The 17,325-nt window shown below is 38.9% G+C and overlaps 1 protein-coding gene across 1 annotated transcript in view; it reads left to right on the forward strand.

The window, feature by feature from the left end:
• Positions 1 to 17,325, forward strand: part of SNX25 (sorting nexin 25) — a 252,808-nt gene that overhangs the window by 72,901 nt on the left and 162,582 nt on the right. Inside the window, exon 3 of the mRNA XM_036765361.1 lies at positions 10,523 to 10,739. Coding sequence (XP_036621256.1) covers positions 10,523 to 10,739 — 217 coding nt within the window. The remainder of the gene's footprint in view (positions 1 to 10,522; positions 10,740 to 17,325) is intronic.

Raw genomic sequence — 17,325 nt, forward strand, 5'->3', positions numbered from 1 at the left:
TTTGCTTGCCATTACAATGTCTCTTATCACATGCAATTACATTTTTAGGGAAGTGTCTTGTTTTTACATACCAAGCATTCACAGTATACTCCTACTTTGTGAGAGGTCTCTTGTAGCAAAGTAAAATAGTTAAGTAAAACTAAAATTATCAGAAAATCATCTGAAAATGTATATAATATATTATATCTGTAGCATCCCTTCCATCTCTCCTTTGCAAAACAAAAGAAATCTTTTTTCTTTTTTGTCTGTCTTCTGTCTCATTGGGAAAAAAAGAATAAATTTCTTGTAACAATTTTCTTGTGTAGTCAAGCAAAAACAAATCCCCTCAATGGCCACATACATACACATGCACAAATATATATTTATACATACCTATCTATCTAAATTCTATACCCTAAATCCATTGCTTCTATATAATGGATAGTAGGTTTTATCATCTGAGAGAGAAAGGGAAGAAGAGAGCAAGATAGATAGAGACAGATATTTCCACTTTCAAAATATTTTTCAGGGTTATTTGATTTCCTGCTTATTATAAATGCTAGTGGATGATAATTGTTTTAGTTTAATAGCAAGTGGGATCATGACATGTAGACCTCAAATAGAATCTTTGGAGAAAAAGAAGCTGAACTCAACTGAGCAGATCTCATTATGTCTGTATAAAGAGATCATATAACCAGACAGGACTTTAAAATTTATATTCCAGTCCATGTGTCCCATGGGAGAAGAAATAGACTTCTTTTGTTTGACACTTAGAAGGCAAAACTGGGGCTCAATAAGTAGAAGTTACAGATTGTCAGATTTGGGCTTTGTTCCATTAAAATTTTCCTAATAATGGGAGCTGTCCCAAAGTGATATGCTACTCCATGAAGTAATAATAATAAGCTCCTTATTCCAATGGGTAGTTCGGCAGAGCATGGATAATATATGGGGATGCTCATTTCTGTACGGGTAGTACTTGATGCCCATTGACATCTCTTTGAACTTTGAGATGCTAGGATTTTAGGAAAGGACCTGTGACCTGATGACTTGACCATTTAGAGTTTCATATACATATAACATAAGTGTTATATTAATATTTTATCAACAATAATAATAAATGATAATTTTAAAATAAAAAAATAATATTAAGATATACATTATATTTGTGTATCGTAAAAGGGTACCCTACATGTCTTTGAGTAGTTTACACGCAGTTTCTCAATAACCTATATATTTGTCTAATTTAGAGAGGAGATGATTATCACTGCTCATTGAAATCCAGGTGCCCAGACTAAGTTCCCCGTTCATGAAGTTTTATCAGGTAAAGGTGTCTTTTAGGAAAGGTCTCTAAGAAGCCATTTTCCATTACTTTTCTAGTATTGATGTGTTTATAACATTCAAGTATTCGAATATTTGCTTGCACATATCAGTAATATCTGGCCATGCTCCCAAATATTTCATTTGAAAGATTTGATTATGGGATAGGGATAGGTTCTAGACCTGTTATTTCATTGGTATAGGAAACTCTACTAATGTAGATCAGTTCCTTCTTAGATAGCTGCCTGAGGGCACCGAAGGGTTCACTGCCTTGTCCAGGTCCATATAGACAGTATTTATCAAATTCAGGTTTTGAACCTAGGCCTTCCTGGCTCTCTATCCAGTATGTTCAGTAGTTTCAGTCATGTCTCAGTCTTTGTGACCCCATTTGGGGTTTTGGGATTTTTTTTGCAAAAATACTGGAGTGGTTTGCCATTTCCTTCTCCAACTCATTTGACAGATGAGGAAACTGAGGCAAACAGGGTTAAGTAGCTTACCCAGGGTCACACAGCTAGTAAATATCTAAGGCAAGATTTGAACTCAGAAAGGTGAGTCTTCCTGACTCCCTGTCCAGTACTCTATCCACTGTGCCTCCTAGCTGCCCCCTATCCAGCATACCACAATGATTAATTAAACTAAACATATATTTGTGTCCGAATACAGGATCAATGTAGGATCTATCTGTATTACCTTGGATTGTTATGAAGAGCAAATCAGATATATATGTAAAGTATTTTTAAAAAAATAAACTGCTGTATCATTGCTGAATTTGCATTGCAATTATTAGTTAATAAGTAGAAGAATTAAATTTAAGAATTAAATTAATTTGAACTAATTAAAACATTAAACCTTCCAAAAGATTAAAATTAATGTACTGGCTAGGAACACAGGACTATAGATTTAGACAGGGCATGCTCTTGTTCACTATGTCTGTCCTGCACCTGCCCCTCCCCCCCAGCTCCCTGAGGCCACGTACTGTTTCATTTTTAGCAGTGTTTCCAGCACCCAGACTTATGACTTGGACATAGTAGGTATTTTTAAAAATGTTGGAATTGAATTGAATTCTCTGTCTCCTTCATTTTATAGATATGGAGGTTCAGGGAGCATGAGACTTTCTCAAGGTCACATTTTGTATCCGAGTGTTCTCAGAGAGTTTTGAATTCCCTTTGTGTGTTTAATCTTCTGGTTATCAGAAAGAGACACAGACACTGGGAAGAAAGCTCTGTTTTAAAATATCACTTAATTCAGTTTTATCAAAGCTATTTGAAGAATAGTTTAAGGTGCCATAAATCCTAGAACAGTCTAGCCACATCCATATCTACATTCTACACATTGAAGAATATCTTGTATATTATTTATATTTGGAGCACTTTTCCTTACTGTGCTTGTCTAAACCAAATGCTGGAAAAAAACCATTCCCATTACTTCCTATCACTCTTACATGTCTCCATCTATGATCCTTTCAACTTCTATCCAGATTGCACATTCAAGGTTTGGCAACCCTATGTAAAAATTAGACAACTTATGTATTCCATTCACATTGGGGTCTATATGTAAGCCATGATGAACCTATTGAATTACATTCAAGGAACATTTATTAAGTATCTACATTGCTAAGTACTGAAGATGAGGATGGGAGAGCAAAATCAGCTCTCAAGGATCTTCCCTTCTATTGAGGAAGGAAAATTGGATATAACATGTACACAATTAAGTAAATGCAAAGTAATACAAAGGAATTTCAAGACAAAGAGGATCTTAACATATGGGTTATAATGTGAAATCATTATTAAATAACCAAATATTGGGGAGATCCAGGATGTTTTCCCTTCCTCATTTGGAAATTAGGTCAAAGCTTAGTTTTCTGAAAGGCAGAGTGGTCGATGGGATGAAATCTTGGAAATGTTACCTCACCCAACTAAGAGAACCTTATAAAGAATTTAATCTAAGGTGAATTCTGGCCCGTTGTGTTCCACTCACCCAGGTCTGAGTAGAGGTAGGTCTTTTGTCTAGAATGCCCAAGGCTAGAGGTGTCTAGAAGGAAGAATGATCAAATTCCTGTACCCCAGTCCCTCATTAGAATGGGTCCACTCTCATTATAATATTCATTCTTCTTTTTATTTGTTAACCAAACAGAGTTGATTGCCACCCTCAGAAACACTCACTCTCCCAAGGACATATAAGCATAGAGTGAGTTCATGAAGGGTCTTTGTCATTCAAGAGTGCCCCTGGCTGCTTTTATTAATTATATGCTAGCATGATTAATAAAATTACCCAAAAACTATATCTCTCAAACTTTTCATATATCACGTGGGACAATCAGGAAAGATTTTAGGTGGGAGTTGGAACCTGAGCTATACTTTGAAGGAAGCCAGGGATTCTCTAAGGCAGAATTGAGAAGGAAGTGGATTTTAGAAATGAGGGACTGAGTATACAAAGACATGGAGGTGGGAGATATAATGTTGTGTATGAGGAAACCACCAACAGGCTAATTTGACTAGAATAGAGAGTATGTGATAGGAAGCAATATAAAATAAGACTGGAAAGGTAGGTGAGAGCCAGATTGCATAGGGCTTGTAGTTAAAGATTTTTTAAAAAGATTTTGTTCTATATTATAAATATTGACTAGTATTGTTGTATCATTATTAATCTCATTCTCATCCTTATTTTTGTTATTGTTGGGCTTCATATTCTGCCTTTGTCCAGTGAATAATGAGGTCAATACTTTGTATACAGACTGTGTAAAGTACAGGATCAATTTGCTAACAGTATCTCAATAAATAGCGGTAAAATAAGTGAAAATATAATTGAAATGTCGGCTTTGTCCAGTTATTCCTGAGTGTGTGCCTATCTAGTGTCTGTAGTAGGAGGTACTCTGAGCAGGCAGGGTCTGTTATTTTTCTCTATGCATTTCTCCTGACAGGAAAGGTATTAATCCTTCCAGAATTCTATATGTGTATGACTATTAATTTGATACTGTGTGCCAAGGAAACCCCAAATGGGGTCATGGAGAGTTGGACACTACTGAAATGGCTCCACAACAACAATAAAAAATATGTGGTAAGCTGTGAGATCAGGCTGTGAGATAATAATTTGGAAATGGTTGTTGAGGATGTATGTCTATCACTTTGGAAATTCTAGGAAGTTACAAATTCCCCGGATTTACCTTGATGGTTGATATGCATGAAAGAAAAAACAACCAAAGAATATTACAGCAAGGATAATACTTGCTTTGTACTAGGGATGTGAATTCTTCTTAAGTTTAGCTTAAATCCTGAGTAGTGGCTTAACCACTTTGATTCCCTGTCACCGCCTTCCCATCCCTTTAAACCTGAAATTACTCTTCCTCTTAAGCTTCTGAAGCAGTGACTCAAGGACCAGTTGATATAAACTTAGATTTGTAGATGGAGGGTATTTGCTCATCTGTTAAATGAGGTTGTTGGATTGGGTTATCCCTAGGTGCCTTCTGGCTCTCACATTCTTTGGTTTATGATCAACAAATGATTTTGGATCCATAGTACAGCTGGATTTATCACTTAAAATGCTAAGTATGTGATAAATGTAGGCCTCTTTTTTCTTCAGGATTTTCTTCAGGATTCCTAGAGATTAAACAAAACCAAAACTTATAACTGCCTATTAGTTAATACTAATGAACAATATTCAGTAACATTTCAGTAATCCAGAAGTCAGCTTGGCCGTCACCTCAAGAATCCAAGAAGGGACCAAGCCAAGAAGTTAAAGAACAAATGAAGAGGCTTTGAGCAGGAAGCAGTGAGAGGAAAAACCTAGCTGAAAAGAGCCTAAAGACTCAGTGATTAGACCCAAAACCCTGTCATTGGTTGGTTTTCTTCATTGGTCAGGTGAAGGACATAGAAGACTGTAACAACTACGTGGCTAGCAGCTGCTGTAGGGGTGTAAGACCCAACAACACTAGCAAGAAGAGCTGCCAGCACAGGTTCTTTGATCTGCTTTTCTAAAGAAAGTGACTTTAAGGGGTTAACAATCACCCTTCCTTACTCCTCTACTTTACTTCTACCAACTGCCTTGCCCTCCTATTTCTTAACCTACCCACTCCTCTAAGAGTCCCTCCCTTGTCGTCTCCCCCCAACCTATCCCCTTGCTCTCTTTTTTCTTTCTGAATTTAGAAGACTTTTATACATATATATATGTATATATGCATATATGTGTTTATGGATGTATGTGTGTGTGTATATGTTGTTCCTTCTTTAACCCATTCTTGATGAGAGTAAGGTTCCAGCACTACTCGCCCTTCCTCCTACTAGCTTTTTCTGTATCAGTTTTTCCTTTTATGCCTCATTTGTATGAGATAATTACTCCTTTTTGTCTCTTCCTACAGTTTTATTTATTTTTTTAGAATCTTTCCATCATTCTCAGCTCAGCCCAAGCCTTTCTTTCAACTCCCCAAATAATGATGACAATCATAAGAGTACTGATACCATCTTCACATATAAGAAGTAAACAATTTGACCTTATTGAGTCCCTTATAATTGGTCTTTAATGTTTACCTTATATTTCTCCTGAATGTTATATGTTGAATTTTCCCTTAAGTTCTAGGGTTTTTGTCACAAATACCTGATAGTCTTTGAGTTCATTCAATGTCTTTTTTTAAATTCAGGATTATACTTAACTTTGCTGGGTAAGGTTCCCTTGGTTGTAACCCTAGCTCTTTTGCTCTATGAAATGCGGTATTCCAAGACCTATGGTCCTTCAACGTAATAGGTGCTAGGTCTTGCACAATCCTTATTGTAGCTTTATGAAACTTAATTTTTTTTTCTTGTTGCTTCCAATATTTCCTCCTAAACCTGGGAGCTTCGAAACTTGACAATGATATTCTTGTAAGTTTTCCTCCTGGGATTTCTTTCAGGTGGTGATTGGTAAATTTTTCTATTTCTGCTGTGTCTTCTTGTTCTAGAACTTCAAGGCAATTTTCCGTGATAATTTTTTGCTAAATTGTATCAAGATTCTTTTTTTTTAATCTTAATTTTCGAGTAGTCTGACTATTCTTTTATTATTTCTCCTCAGTCTGTTCTCCAGATCAGTGGTTTTTCTGATGAGATGTTTCGCGTTCTCTTCTAGTTTTTCATTACTTTGATTTTGTTTTATTATTTCTTGGTCTATTATAATGTCATTAGCTTCCCCTTGCCCAGTTCTAGTTTTTAAGGAATTGTTTTCTTTCTTAAGTTTTTGATTCTCTATGTCCAGTTAGTTGACTCTCTTTTCACAATTTTTTTGATTTCCTTGGATTGCTCTTATTTTTTTCCTTCTGATCTTTCACTGACTACATAGCAGGAGTTCTTAGCATGGAGTCCATGAGTCTACGGATATATTTCTGGGCAATCATTGTGTGTGTGTGTGTGTGTGTGTCTTGGAGGTGGGGTGGGGAATTATGTCTTTATTTCCTCTAACCTTTCACTGAAATTTAGCACTTCCTTCAGTTGTGGATGTAGATGCCAATCAGTATTTTGAGAAAGGGTCCAGAGGTTTTTACTTGACTGTCTGAGAGTTTTACAAGACAAAAAATTTAAGAACTTCTGGACAACAGGAACTTTAAAGAGTAGGAAAAAAGTGAGAGAAAAAAATAGTTGGAAGTTATTATTCATAGTGCTCTGATTGGAAAACAGATTTGGCATAACAGACTTTTTTACTGGGCAATAGAGCAGCCCAGTCATTCTGATGGTAGAAGGCATGGCTATTAAGATATCGTTTCAGGGTTTGGTTTATGTGCCTAGTCTCTCCAGTGGACTAGGGGAGGGAGGGTGGAGTGATAAGCCATGACATTATAAATCTGTACCAGAAGCCTCAAGAATAATCAGCAGTCCATAAATGTGGTAAGAACTAGGGTTTCTGATTAGAATTAGAGGAGGGAAGATCAGAGAAGGAGACCGCAGAGCGTGAAAATATCTTTCAGATACATACTGGTGGTCCCAATCATTTTGGGAAGCTAGTATACAGGTGTATGTGAGCTGTCTTACTTAAGTTTTATCTCTAGCAAAGGAAATAGGCCAGTGATGGAGTCTAATGTAACCATTTTGGGGAGGATGGGGTGGGTTTGCTGAGAGTTTTCTAGCAAGCCTTGGGTACTTGACCTAGGCACATCTTCTGTATCACTGGACATTCCATGTTTCAGTCATGTCTACCAGAAGTCATGGATGAACATGGGTCATGTCTGTAGCCTGCTGCTGGTTGGCCATGGCAGAGGGAAAGAGCATTGTCCTCCTGGTGGGTTGGGAAAGTGCTAGAAAGGTCCACAATGCTGGCTGTGACCCAAGGTACAAGTCATTGTGCATCTCTTGTCAAATCAGTGTGGGAAGATTAGTTTCATTTTTCACTAATTCATTCCAAATGGGTGTAAATAAGTCTCCCAAAAATGAATCTACCAGAGCAAGTGGATTCCATGCCAAATACAGAAGAAACTGGTCTGTTGTAGCCACATTCCCTTGCAGGAGCCCATTGATCTGCCGGCTAGCCAGCTGGGTTCTGGGGAGGAGATTGCTAAAGTCTTCCAGTAGTTCCATGAGGCAGGGCCTCAGTCTGTGAGGAATCCTGGTGGAGAGAGAACCATAAACAACTTTCATTGTGCCAGGAGCCCCAGGAGGGTCTCCATTTGCCTGGAGAAAAGGTCTGGGGCACCCAGATGCCATCTGGGTTTCTGTGCCTCCCTTCCAAGGACAGTCTCACCCAGAAATTTGTGCTTTTTAGTGTCTTCCATGTTTCTTATGGGGTTGTTTGAAAGGATGAGCTAACAGTTACCACAGTTGTAATGTCTTTGGAGCCTTCTGGGGGGTCAAGTAGCCCTGTCATGGCCACTGTAAGCTATCTGTCTGGAATTGGAACCGTAAAGGTGATGAGATAATGCAGGACTGGTTCACGCCAGTAATTAGGGAAACCTCTGGACTGGTGCATAGTGAGACAAGCCTGGAGCCAGGAGGAGAGAAGCCAGCATCCTAAGGTCCATTATTAAATAGTCTGCAGTCCACCATTATCTAGTTAATATCCAAGAGGCCAAGACTAAGGTGAGAGGCTTGGCCAACTGCCACAGTTCAGAGCCAACAGAGTCTGTTTAAGACCAGGGAATGGAAATGCAGGGAGTCCAAAACAAAAAACTCTCTGTCTGAAGTGAAGCTGCTTTCCTGGCCGTGTGAGGTAGGGGTGATGGTCTCTGAAAACCAATTTGATACTTCTGAGCAAAGATCTTCCCTTTCTCTTTCCCCCACTCCCTACCAGTAACCTCTCCCTGTACCCCAGCCTGTGTTGGACCCTGTCCAGGCTATGTCCATTGGCCAGGCAAGAAGAGAACCTCATTGACTCCTCTTCTGGGACCCTCAGAGCAGAGGGCTTTGGTGGTCAGGCTCCACCTGGTCTTGAGCTTAGAAAGACCCTGATTCTATTTTGCAGTGTGAGTTTCTGCGAAGGTACAGCTGGGACAGGCAGACACCAACAGACACATAATTCTGAATCACAAAGTTTTATTCATCACAAAGTTTCCTTTTCAGTGACTTCAGTTAATCCCTGGTGTCCCACAACTCCTGGGACTAGAATAATAAGCCAGATTGCTTGTCTTGTGCTCCATGAAGGATTGTGTCTTGATGTATTCCTGAGCGCTGACAGGATCACACGCTCTAACGTTCAGTCCTGAATTTCACCCTTCTATTAGCTTCTCTGGTTTGCTCACCCACAGCCTCTTGGGTCAGCTATCAGCAGAGCCGGTAGCCTTCGATGCCCCTTCTTCCATTTTTGTTTAGCTTCCCTGACTCCCTTCAAAATCCCACATAAAGTCCCACCTTCTGCAGGAAGTCTTTCCTGATCTCTCTGAATTCTAATGCCATTCCTTGATTTATTACATTCAATTTAGCCTGTATATATCTTGTTTGTATATGATTATTTGTATGTTGTCTGCCCCATTAGATTGTAAGTTCCTTGAGGGCAAGGGCTGTCTTTTGCCTTTCTTTGTATCTCCAGCCCTTAGCATAGTGCCTGGCAAGCAGAGAAGGTGCTTAATTAATTGTTTGTTAATTGACTGACACTCTAGCCGAGAAACTGGAGTGAAACTGTGAGAAAGACAAGAGGAAATGGGGATCTGTTTTCTGCTAGAGAAAGTGAGAAGGAAGGAGTTCTCGGTAACATCCTGAGACTGTGGTCTACACCAAGAGCATCACTCCTTAGGCAAGTCATGGAGTGTTGTAGCTGAAAGGGATCACCGTGGAGCGTTGTGTTAGATACTGGAGAAGACATAAAATGACAATGGGCTTGGTCCTTCAGTACAGGCTTATCATACCTCCTCACACATTTAACCTTACCGGCTATGTGACCCTGGTCAAGTCCTTAGTCTGTGTCTGTCTCAGCTTCCCCGTCTGTAGAACGGGGATAATAACAGCACCTACCTCCCAGTGTTGTGAGGATTAAATGAGATAATATCTATAAAGCACTTAGCACAGTGCCAGGCACATAGTAGGCACCACGTAAGTGTTAACAATTTTTTATTATTATTATTTAGTTGAAAGAGTGCAGGATTTAGAATCAGGTACTGGGATTCATATCTCAACTCTGCTGCTTGCCAACTACGTGACCTTGGGCAAGTCACAGTTCACCCATTTATAAAATAAGAGGACTGGATGAGTTCCAAGATCCCTTCCAGCTATAAAATCTATGATCCTATAGTCCTATAATGCAAATCCTTCATTTCAGAGACACTGAGGCCCAAAGAGAAGCAAACCTTGTCTAAGATAACAGATGTAATTAGTTTCTCCTGAGAGAGTCAGATCTCTTGACTTACTTTATACCACCAGGCTTTCCTAAACTCTCTTATTTTGAAAGACCTATAAGGAAACAATCGGAGTTTTCCCTCTAATATGGTTTCAGACCAGGAATTCTTAACCTGGGATCTGTGAAATTTTTTAAAATGTTTTTAAAATGTTTTGATAACCATATCTCCATACAATGTTTCTTTTGTAATCCTATGGATTTTATTTCATGTTTTAAAAAAAATATTCTGAGAAGTGGCCCATAGACTTCTCCAGATTGCCCAAGGATCTAGAATACAGAAGAAGATGAAGCATCATTGCTTTAGACTATCCGTGTGTTGTAAGCAGCAACTGTTCCACAGGTGATAGGACACCTCTAGAAATGGTCATTGTGAGTCTGCTGTGTATGCATTGCCAAGTTTCATCATCCAAGTTTCATTTACGGTTTTGTTTTTTTCCTTCGGTAGTGTTCGACTACAGTTATAGGGATTACATTCTGTCCTGGTACGGGAACCTCAGCAGAGATGAGGGGCAGCTATACCACCTGCTCTCGGAAGATTTCTGGGAAGTCGCCAAACAGCTGCGCCACAGACTGAGTCATGTGGATGTGGTGAAAGTTGTATGTAGTGATGTTGTCAAGACTTTGCTCACCCATTTCTGTGACCTCAAAGCTGCACGTGCCAGGTAATACCTTTGAGTTGGAAAAAAAAAAGATATCCAGGGTCTTTGTTTTCCATTTCTTCTTGTTGGGTTGGGAATCAAAATGTTCAAATAGGTCACCGTGCCTCTCTTTGTACTTGGTTTCAGAATAAGAATGCGTGTTGGTCTAGGGGTGGGTGTACATTGTATGGGTGTATTTTGTCTCTAATTTTATGACAGTTTCCAAATCAGTTTTAAAAACGGGATTGGTTTTCTATAGCAGATGCTTTTCACATGAAAATATTCTCAGCATCATAGTTACTTATTATGAGAAAAATCAGTTTTTACAACTATCATTGAACACTTTGCAATTTTTAGTTAAATATAGTTCCTGTTTCTTCTTATAGAATACTGTATTAAGAACTGCTTAGCATTATAACACCTTGAAAACTGATTTAGAGAAATTGTGTGTGATATTTAGAGATGGCATTTAAATGTGAGAATGTAAAAAAGATACCAAGAGTTACTATTTGGGCACATAGTAAAAATGCATCCTTTGCTATTGTAACAGAGAGAGCTTCCTTGGGTAGGTTTAAATGAATGTGCATTTTGAAGAAGGGAGCTCAAGCTATCATACTTACCATTGAGAGAAATGATTCTTTTATTAATAACTAATTACTGAATTAGGACCAAGGCATTTCCTCTTTTCTACTTCCTCACCTAGAAATCAATCAATGTGGGAAATCTTGTTCAAAAACTTACCTAGGCTAAGATCTAATGATATAAGACAGTAAAAAAAATCCTAAGTTTAGGCCAGGGGTAGGGAACCTGTGGCCTCAAGGGCACATGTGGCCCTCTAGATCCTCAAGGGTGTTCCTTTGAATGAATCCAAACTTCACAGAACAAATCCCTTTAATAAAAGGATTTATTTTGTAAAACTTGGACTCAGTCAAAAGGCTGCACCCAAGGACCTAATAGGCCACATGTGGCCTTGAGGCTGTGGGTTCCCCACCCATGGTTTAGGTGAATGAGTGCATTTCTGCTCATTGTGTTTACTCAGACTAATCTGGCAAAGTGTGGATTCTCTCTTTTGTCAGATGGATGATATGGAAGTTGATAGATCCCTTTGACCAAGATTTGGATGATCAGTGTCACATACCCCAAGACTCTCATTGGACTATAGCCCAGCCCCTCATTGTAATATTAATTTTCTCATTAATTATTAACCAGTGACTGCCACCATCAGGAACACCCACTTTTCCAAGGGCATATGAGTTGTGAACACACCACCATGAGGGTTTTTGGCATTCGCAAGTGCCATTGACCTCTTTTATTAATAAAATGCTAACATTATTTATAAAATAACTAATTACCCAGAAGCCACATCTCTCAGACTTATGGAATTCATTCTTTCTTGGGTCTACTGCCAATGTTTTCTGGATAGTGAGTCCTTTGGCCTTTTGCTGCAAGATTCTGTTGCTACCTGTTACACAGGTACTCTAGAGAGAAAGAGAGAAGGGTTCAGAATGCCACAAGTGTTTTTTGTGCCTAAGACCCAGGGCATCCTGGTCCAATGTTTAAGACTCCATCTAGGGAACACACCAAACCAGGCATACAGGGTTAGCCACCTGAGAAATGTAGGTGTCCAACTATGAAGAAGTCTTACCCTCTCTTACTTTCCCTTCTTTTGGAAAACCAGCTTCAAAAGGAGTGGTGTAATGGGTCATTCTAGAGCACCAGGCTAAGGTGTCTATTTCTACCTGTCCACTTTTATGAGCTACCTACAGTTAGCCTTGGAATGGACAGAGGTTGGTGCGGACAGCAGGGCTCTCAATAGGATTGCTTGCTGCCCTCATAGTTCAGCTGTCCTGGCTTCATTTTAATTAACAAACATTCATTAAACACCTACCACTAGTGGAGCACTGGCCTAGATACTGGAGAAGATACCAAGTTTCCATAGGCAGCATTATTCATGATGGGATTAGTACTGGACTGTCCCACAGGGACTGATAGCTATTGTGCAAAACAATATATAAAGGCACCAGGAATGTGAAAAACTGAGTGCTTTGTATGATGCAAAGGGGAAAAAGTTGTTTTTGATTTGGAGGTTTCAGGGAATGATTCTTGGAGGAGAGAAGATAGACTCTAAGTTAAATTTTAAAGGCTGAATGAAAATTTAATAGGCAAGGAAGGGTAACAATTGGTAATTTGGTGAAACATAAAGTTATGGATTTGTAGGTAGTACTATTCAAACTCTGTTTCTGCTATTATATCACTCATGTGACTTGGACAAATCATTCAAATTTTCAGGGCCCAAAAAAAGAATTTAAAAAAATTTAAAAAAAGAAAAAAACTTGAAAAAACAAAAAAAAAGTAAAATAAAAATTGTCAGGGCCTTAATTTCTTCATTTATAAAATAAGGTTTGGGGATATAAGATGGTACAGTGGGAAGGGCAGTGATTGGAGTCATCAGTCCTGAGTTCACATCCTGTCTTTGCTACTTACTACCTGTGTTACCTTGGGGAAGTTATTTTAATCTCTGTGGGCCTGTTTCCTCTACTGTAAAATGAGGAGCATTGGACAAGATGACCTCTAAGGCTCCTTCCAGTTGTAGGCCTATGATCTTGTAATCTTCATGAGTCTATGACTAGATGATTTGTGATGTTCCTTCCAGTTCTAAATCTTGGCTACAACATGGGGATCTGTGTGTATGTTACTTACATGTTTAATGTTCTCTCCTCATTAACAACCCTGCAGGGTCGTGTATCACTCTTGCTGAGTTAAATGAATTGCCCATCATCACATAGGTAGTAAACAGAATTTGAACCCAGGTCTCTTGACTTGGGTAGATATGTGGTGCCATAGTGCATAGAGCGCCAGGCCTGGAGTCAGGAAGATTCCTCTTTCTTAGTTCATATCTGGCTGAGACACTGACTAGCTGCGTGACCCTGGGCAAGTCACTTAACCCCATTTGCCTCCATTTCCTCATCCGTCAAATGAGCTGGAGAAGGAAATGGCAAACCACCCCAGAATCTTTGCCAAGAAAACTCCGAAAGGGGTCATGAAGTCAGACGTGATTGAACAACTCCTGACTCTAAATCCATTGCACTTTTTAAACTACCCCATGCTGCTCCGAGAAGCCAAAATTTTTAAATTTCTAAAAATTTAATGCAAACCAATCACAAATTCATAAACTTTTCCAGCATGTGTATAATTAACCAACAACCTCACTAGAATTTAGAGAGCGAAGATGTTTTTCAATATACCTGAAGCAATTTGGTAAATGTTTTGCATTGTCTCTCACTACATAATTACTTTTTCATTAATGAATCTGGCAAAAAATTCAACCTAATTTTTCTTTACTTCTGTTTTCCATGTACTTTCAGTTTGTGAAGTGAATTTCAATTTGCTGTATTGCCAAGACGTTTTATAAGCTTCTAAAGGGCACAGTGTCTAGTATAGTGCCTGATGCATTGTGTGACCTTAACAAACTTTCACTGTTGGCTTAATTGGCTTTCTGCAGGGCTGGTTTTCAGGTGTTCTAGGTGCAGAGGGGGTGATGGAAATCCTCTTGGTGGTGTTTGCTCACCCACTCCCACTCAGAAGCATCCCACGCACATGAGTCACAGAATGCTAGTTCTGGAGAGAACTTCAGAGATCATGTGGTCTAACCCACTCATTTCAGATATGAGAAAATTTTACTATTGGATATATTTCCAGGGGAAAAAAGAGCTTTTATGATTTTGGAGGTTTTTTGAGCAATGAAGTATAGAGAAATGGAAGTTTAACGTTTTCTCTCTTATTCATTGAACTCCTGGGAACAATTCTTTCCCTCTAGAAATGAGAAGAAATTTTTTTTTTCTTTTTGAAAATCAAGGCCATCCTGTACTGATTACTTTTCTGGGTATGTGCCTTCCAGCTGTATCATTTGGAGCAAATAGTGTTTGTTCAGCTATTGTTAAAAGGCTTCAACTGGAAGGACTATGTCTTGGCATGTTGGAATTTCAAGATACTCAATTAATTTCCATTTTTGAAAACATTTATCAGCTTCTACTAAAGTCATTTTCCATTGCCTCATGGGGGTGTGAAGGGGACTGTGGAGCGCAAGCTTTCAAATATTCTCCAAAACTCAAAATGTTTCATTTACTTCCCAGGAATAGGTTGTGTTTCTGTCCTCTGAGGGTGGGCTTAGCTGAACTTGGCTGAGCTTCATCACCAGAAGGTCGGTCACCAGGTTTGGCCACAATAACTCAGGAAGCCATCTGCTAAGACACGGTTGAATTATGATCTGCATTAGTGGGAAGATTACTCATATTGATAAATTGACGTCTTTGGAAAGAAAGAGGGCCACTTATCAACCTATAGCTTCAAAATGGAAATGTAATTCAAAATTGGTTTTTAGCATTTAGGAATGCTAGCAATAAACAGAGTGGAAAAATGAATATTCATAGGCAAAGAAGAGGTTAAAATATTTGATTTGCAGAAGGTATGATGACATGTTTAGAGTCTCCAAAAGCACATGTAGGAGGACAATGATGGCCAGGGAAGGGTGTTTTGGTCTGAGGAGTCATAGGGATTATGAGTAGAGCCATAGAGCAGTAGATTGTCAAGCCCTTTCCTGCAGTGATGGTGGCATTGACTTAGGATAACTATTCCCGGTGAAAGAAGAAAGAGGGGCAGAATATACGTATATAATGTATATATGTATATGTATGTATGTATATATGTATGTGTGTATGTATATGTGTATATATGTATGTATGTGTATGTATGTATGCATGTATATATGTGTGTGTATATATACATATATATACATATATATACACACATATACATATACATATACATATATACATATACATATATATACACACACATATATATGTGTGTGTATATATACATATATATATATATATATACACATATATATGTGTATATATATCTATGGTGGCAAGGCAGATAGCAAGATGCTTGGAAAGGCTCCAGTTTCCCAGTGGGTGACTGAATGGGATTTGAAGTATAGCCTGGGCCAGTCCAAAGATCTAGTAGGTTAGATGAATTTACATTCATTCCCTATACCAATCAAGAGAGCTCAGCCCCAGGACAGAGTTCGGAGTTCCAAAGCTGAGTGGGACAAGGAATGTCAGAACACAGGAAGCTCTTTGGATGGCCAATATGGAGGGCCACTGTGAGGAAAAGAGTGCAGATGACAAGATGCTTAGGTTAGATCCTGATTTCCTAGTGGTTGAGGATGGGCTATGAACAGACTGTTCTCAAAAGAAGATACACCAATATCATAAACCATCTGGAAAAAATGTTTAAACTCTGTAATAATCAGAGGAATCCAAATGAAAACAACTTGAAGGTACCACCTTGTGCCCATTAAATTGTGAAAGATAGTTAAGAATGATGATATCCCATGTTTGGCAGGTCTTTGAAGAAACAGGCACTGTTCAGGGGTGGGGTGGGTAGGGACACTGTGAATTGATAGATTTTTTGTCTAGTAGTGTAGCAAGATACAGGAGCTTCTAAGCTGTTCACAAACTTTGACCCAGTGAATCTACTTTGTTGATGTTCAGTTGCATCAAATTCTTCATGACCCTGTGGACTATACTTTCCATGGGGTTTTCTTGGCTAAGATACTGGAGCAGTTTGCCATTTCCTTCTCTGGTAGATTAAAGCCAACAGAGGTTAAGTGACATGCCCAGGGTCACACAGCTACTGAGGCCATTTTAACTTGAGTCCTCCTGACTCCAGGCCCAGCACTCTATCCATTGAGCCACCTAACTGCCTCCTAGTGAAGCCACTTTTATACTCTAAAGATGTTATTGAAAGGAAAAGAAGGCCTAAACATTCATAGCAATACTGTTTATGTTAGCAAGCAATTAGAGACAAACTCATTTCCACCAATTAGAGAATAGCTGAACAAATTGTGGAATATAAACACTGCAGGCTACCATTATTCTATGAGAAATTAAAAGCAGGAAGACTTCAAAAAGACATGGGAAAATATGTTTGAAATGATGCAAAATGAAGCAAGCGGAATCAGAACAATCCATATCCTGACTCCAGTGATGTAAGAAAGAAGAAAAGGGCCCGTGTGTACAAGAACATTCACAGCAGCTCTTTTTCTGGTAGCAAAGAATTGGAAATTGAGGGTACCCATCAATTGGGGCATGACCGAATAAGTTATTATATTCATGGTAAATAAATATGACGGAATACTATTGTGCTATAAAAGAAATGATGGGAAGAGGATGGTTTCAGAAAATCCTGGGAAGATATTTATGAACTGATCCAACACGGAGTGAGAAAAACCAGGAGAATAATTTATACAATAACAAAAATATTGTAAAGATTTTGTAAAACTTAGAAACTCTGATCAATAACTGTAATTCCAAAAGTCTTATGATGAAACATGCTGCCCACCAGATGGAAGAGAGGTGGTGAACTCAAGAGTGCAGACTGAAGCTTATTTTTTTCTCTTCTCTCCTTCCCTTCCTTCTTCCTCTCCCTCCCCCTCTCTCCTTTTCCTTCCTTCCTCCTTTCTTCTCTCCTCCCCCCTCCCCTGTCCTCCCCTCTCCTCTCTCCTTTCCTGTCTCCTCTCTATTCCATTAATTTTGTCTGACTG

This window comes from Trichosurus vulpecula, chromosome 6 (genome assembly GCF_011100635.1).
Source record: "Trichosurus vulpecula isolate mTriVul1 chromosome 6, mTriVul1.pri, whole genome shotgun sequence".
Lineage (NCBI taxonomy): Eukaryota > Metazoa > Chordata > Mammalia > Diprotodontia > Phalangeridae > Trichosurus > Trichosurus vulpecula.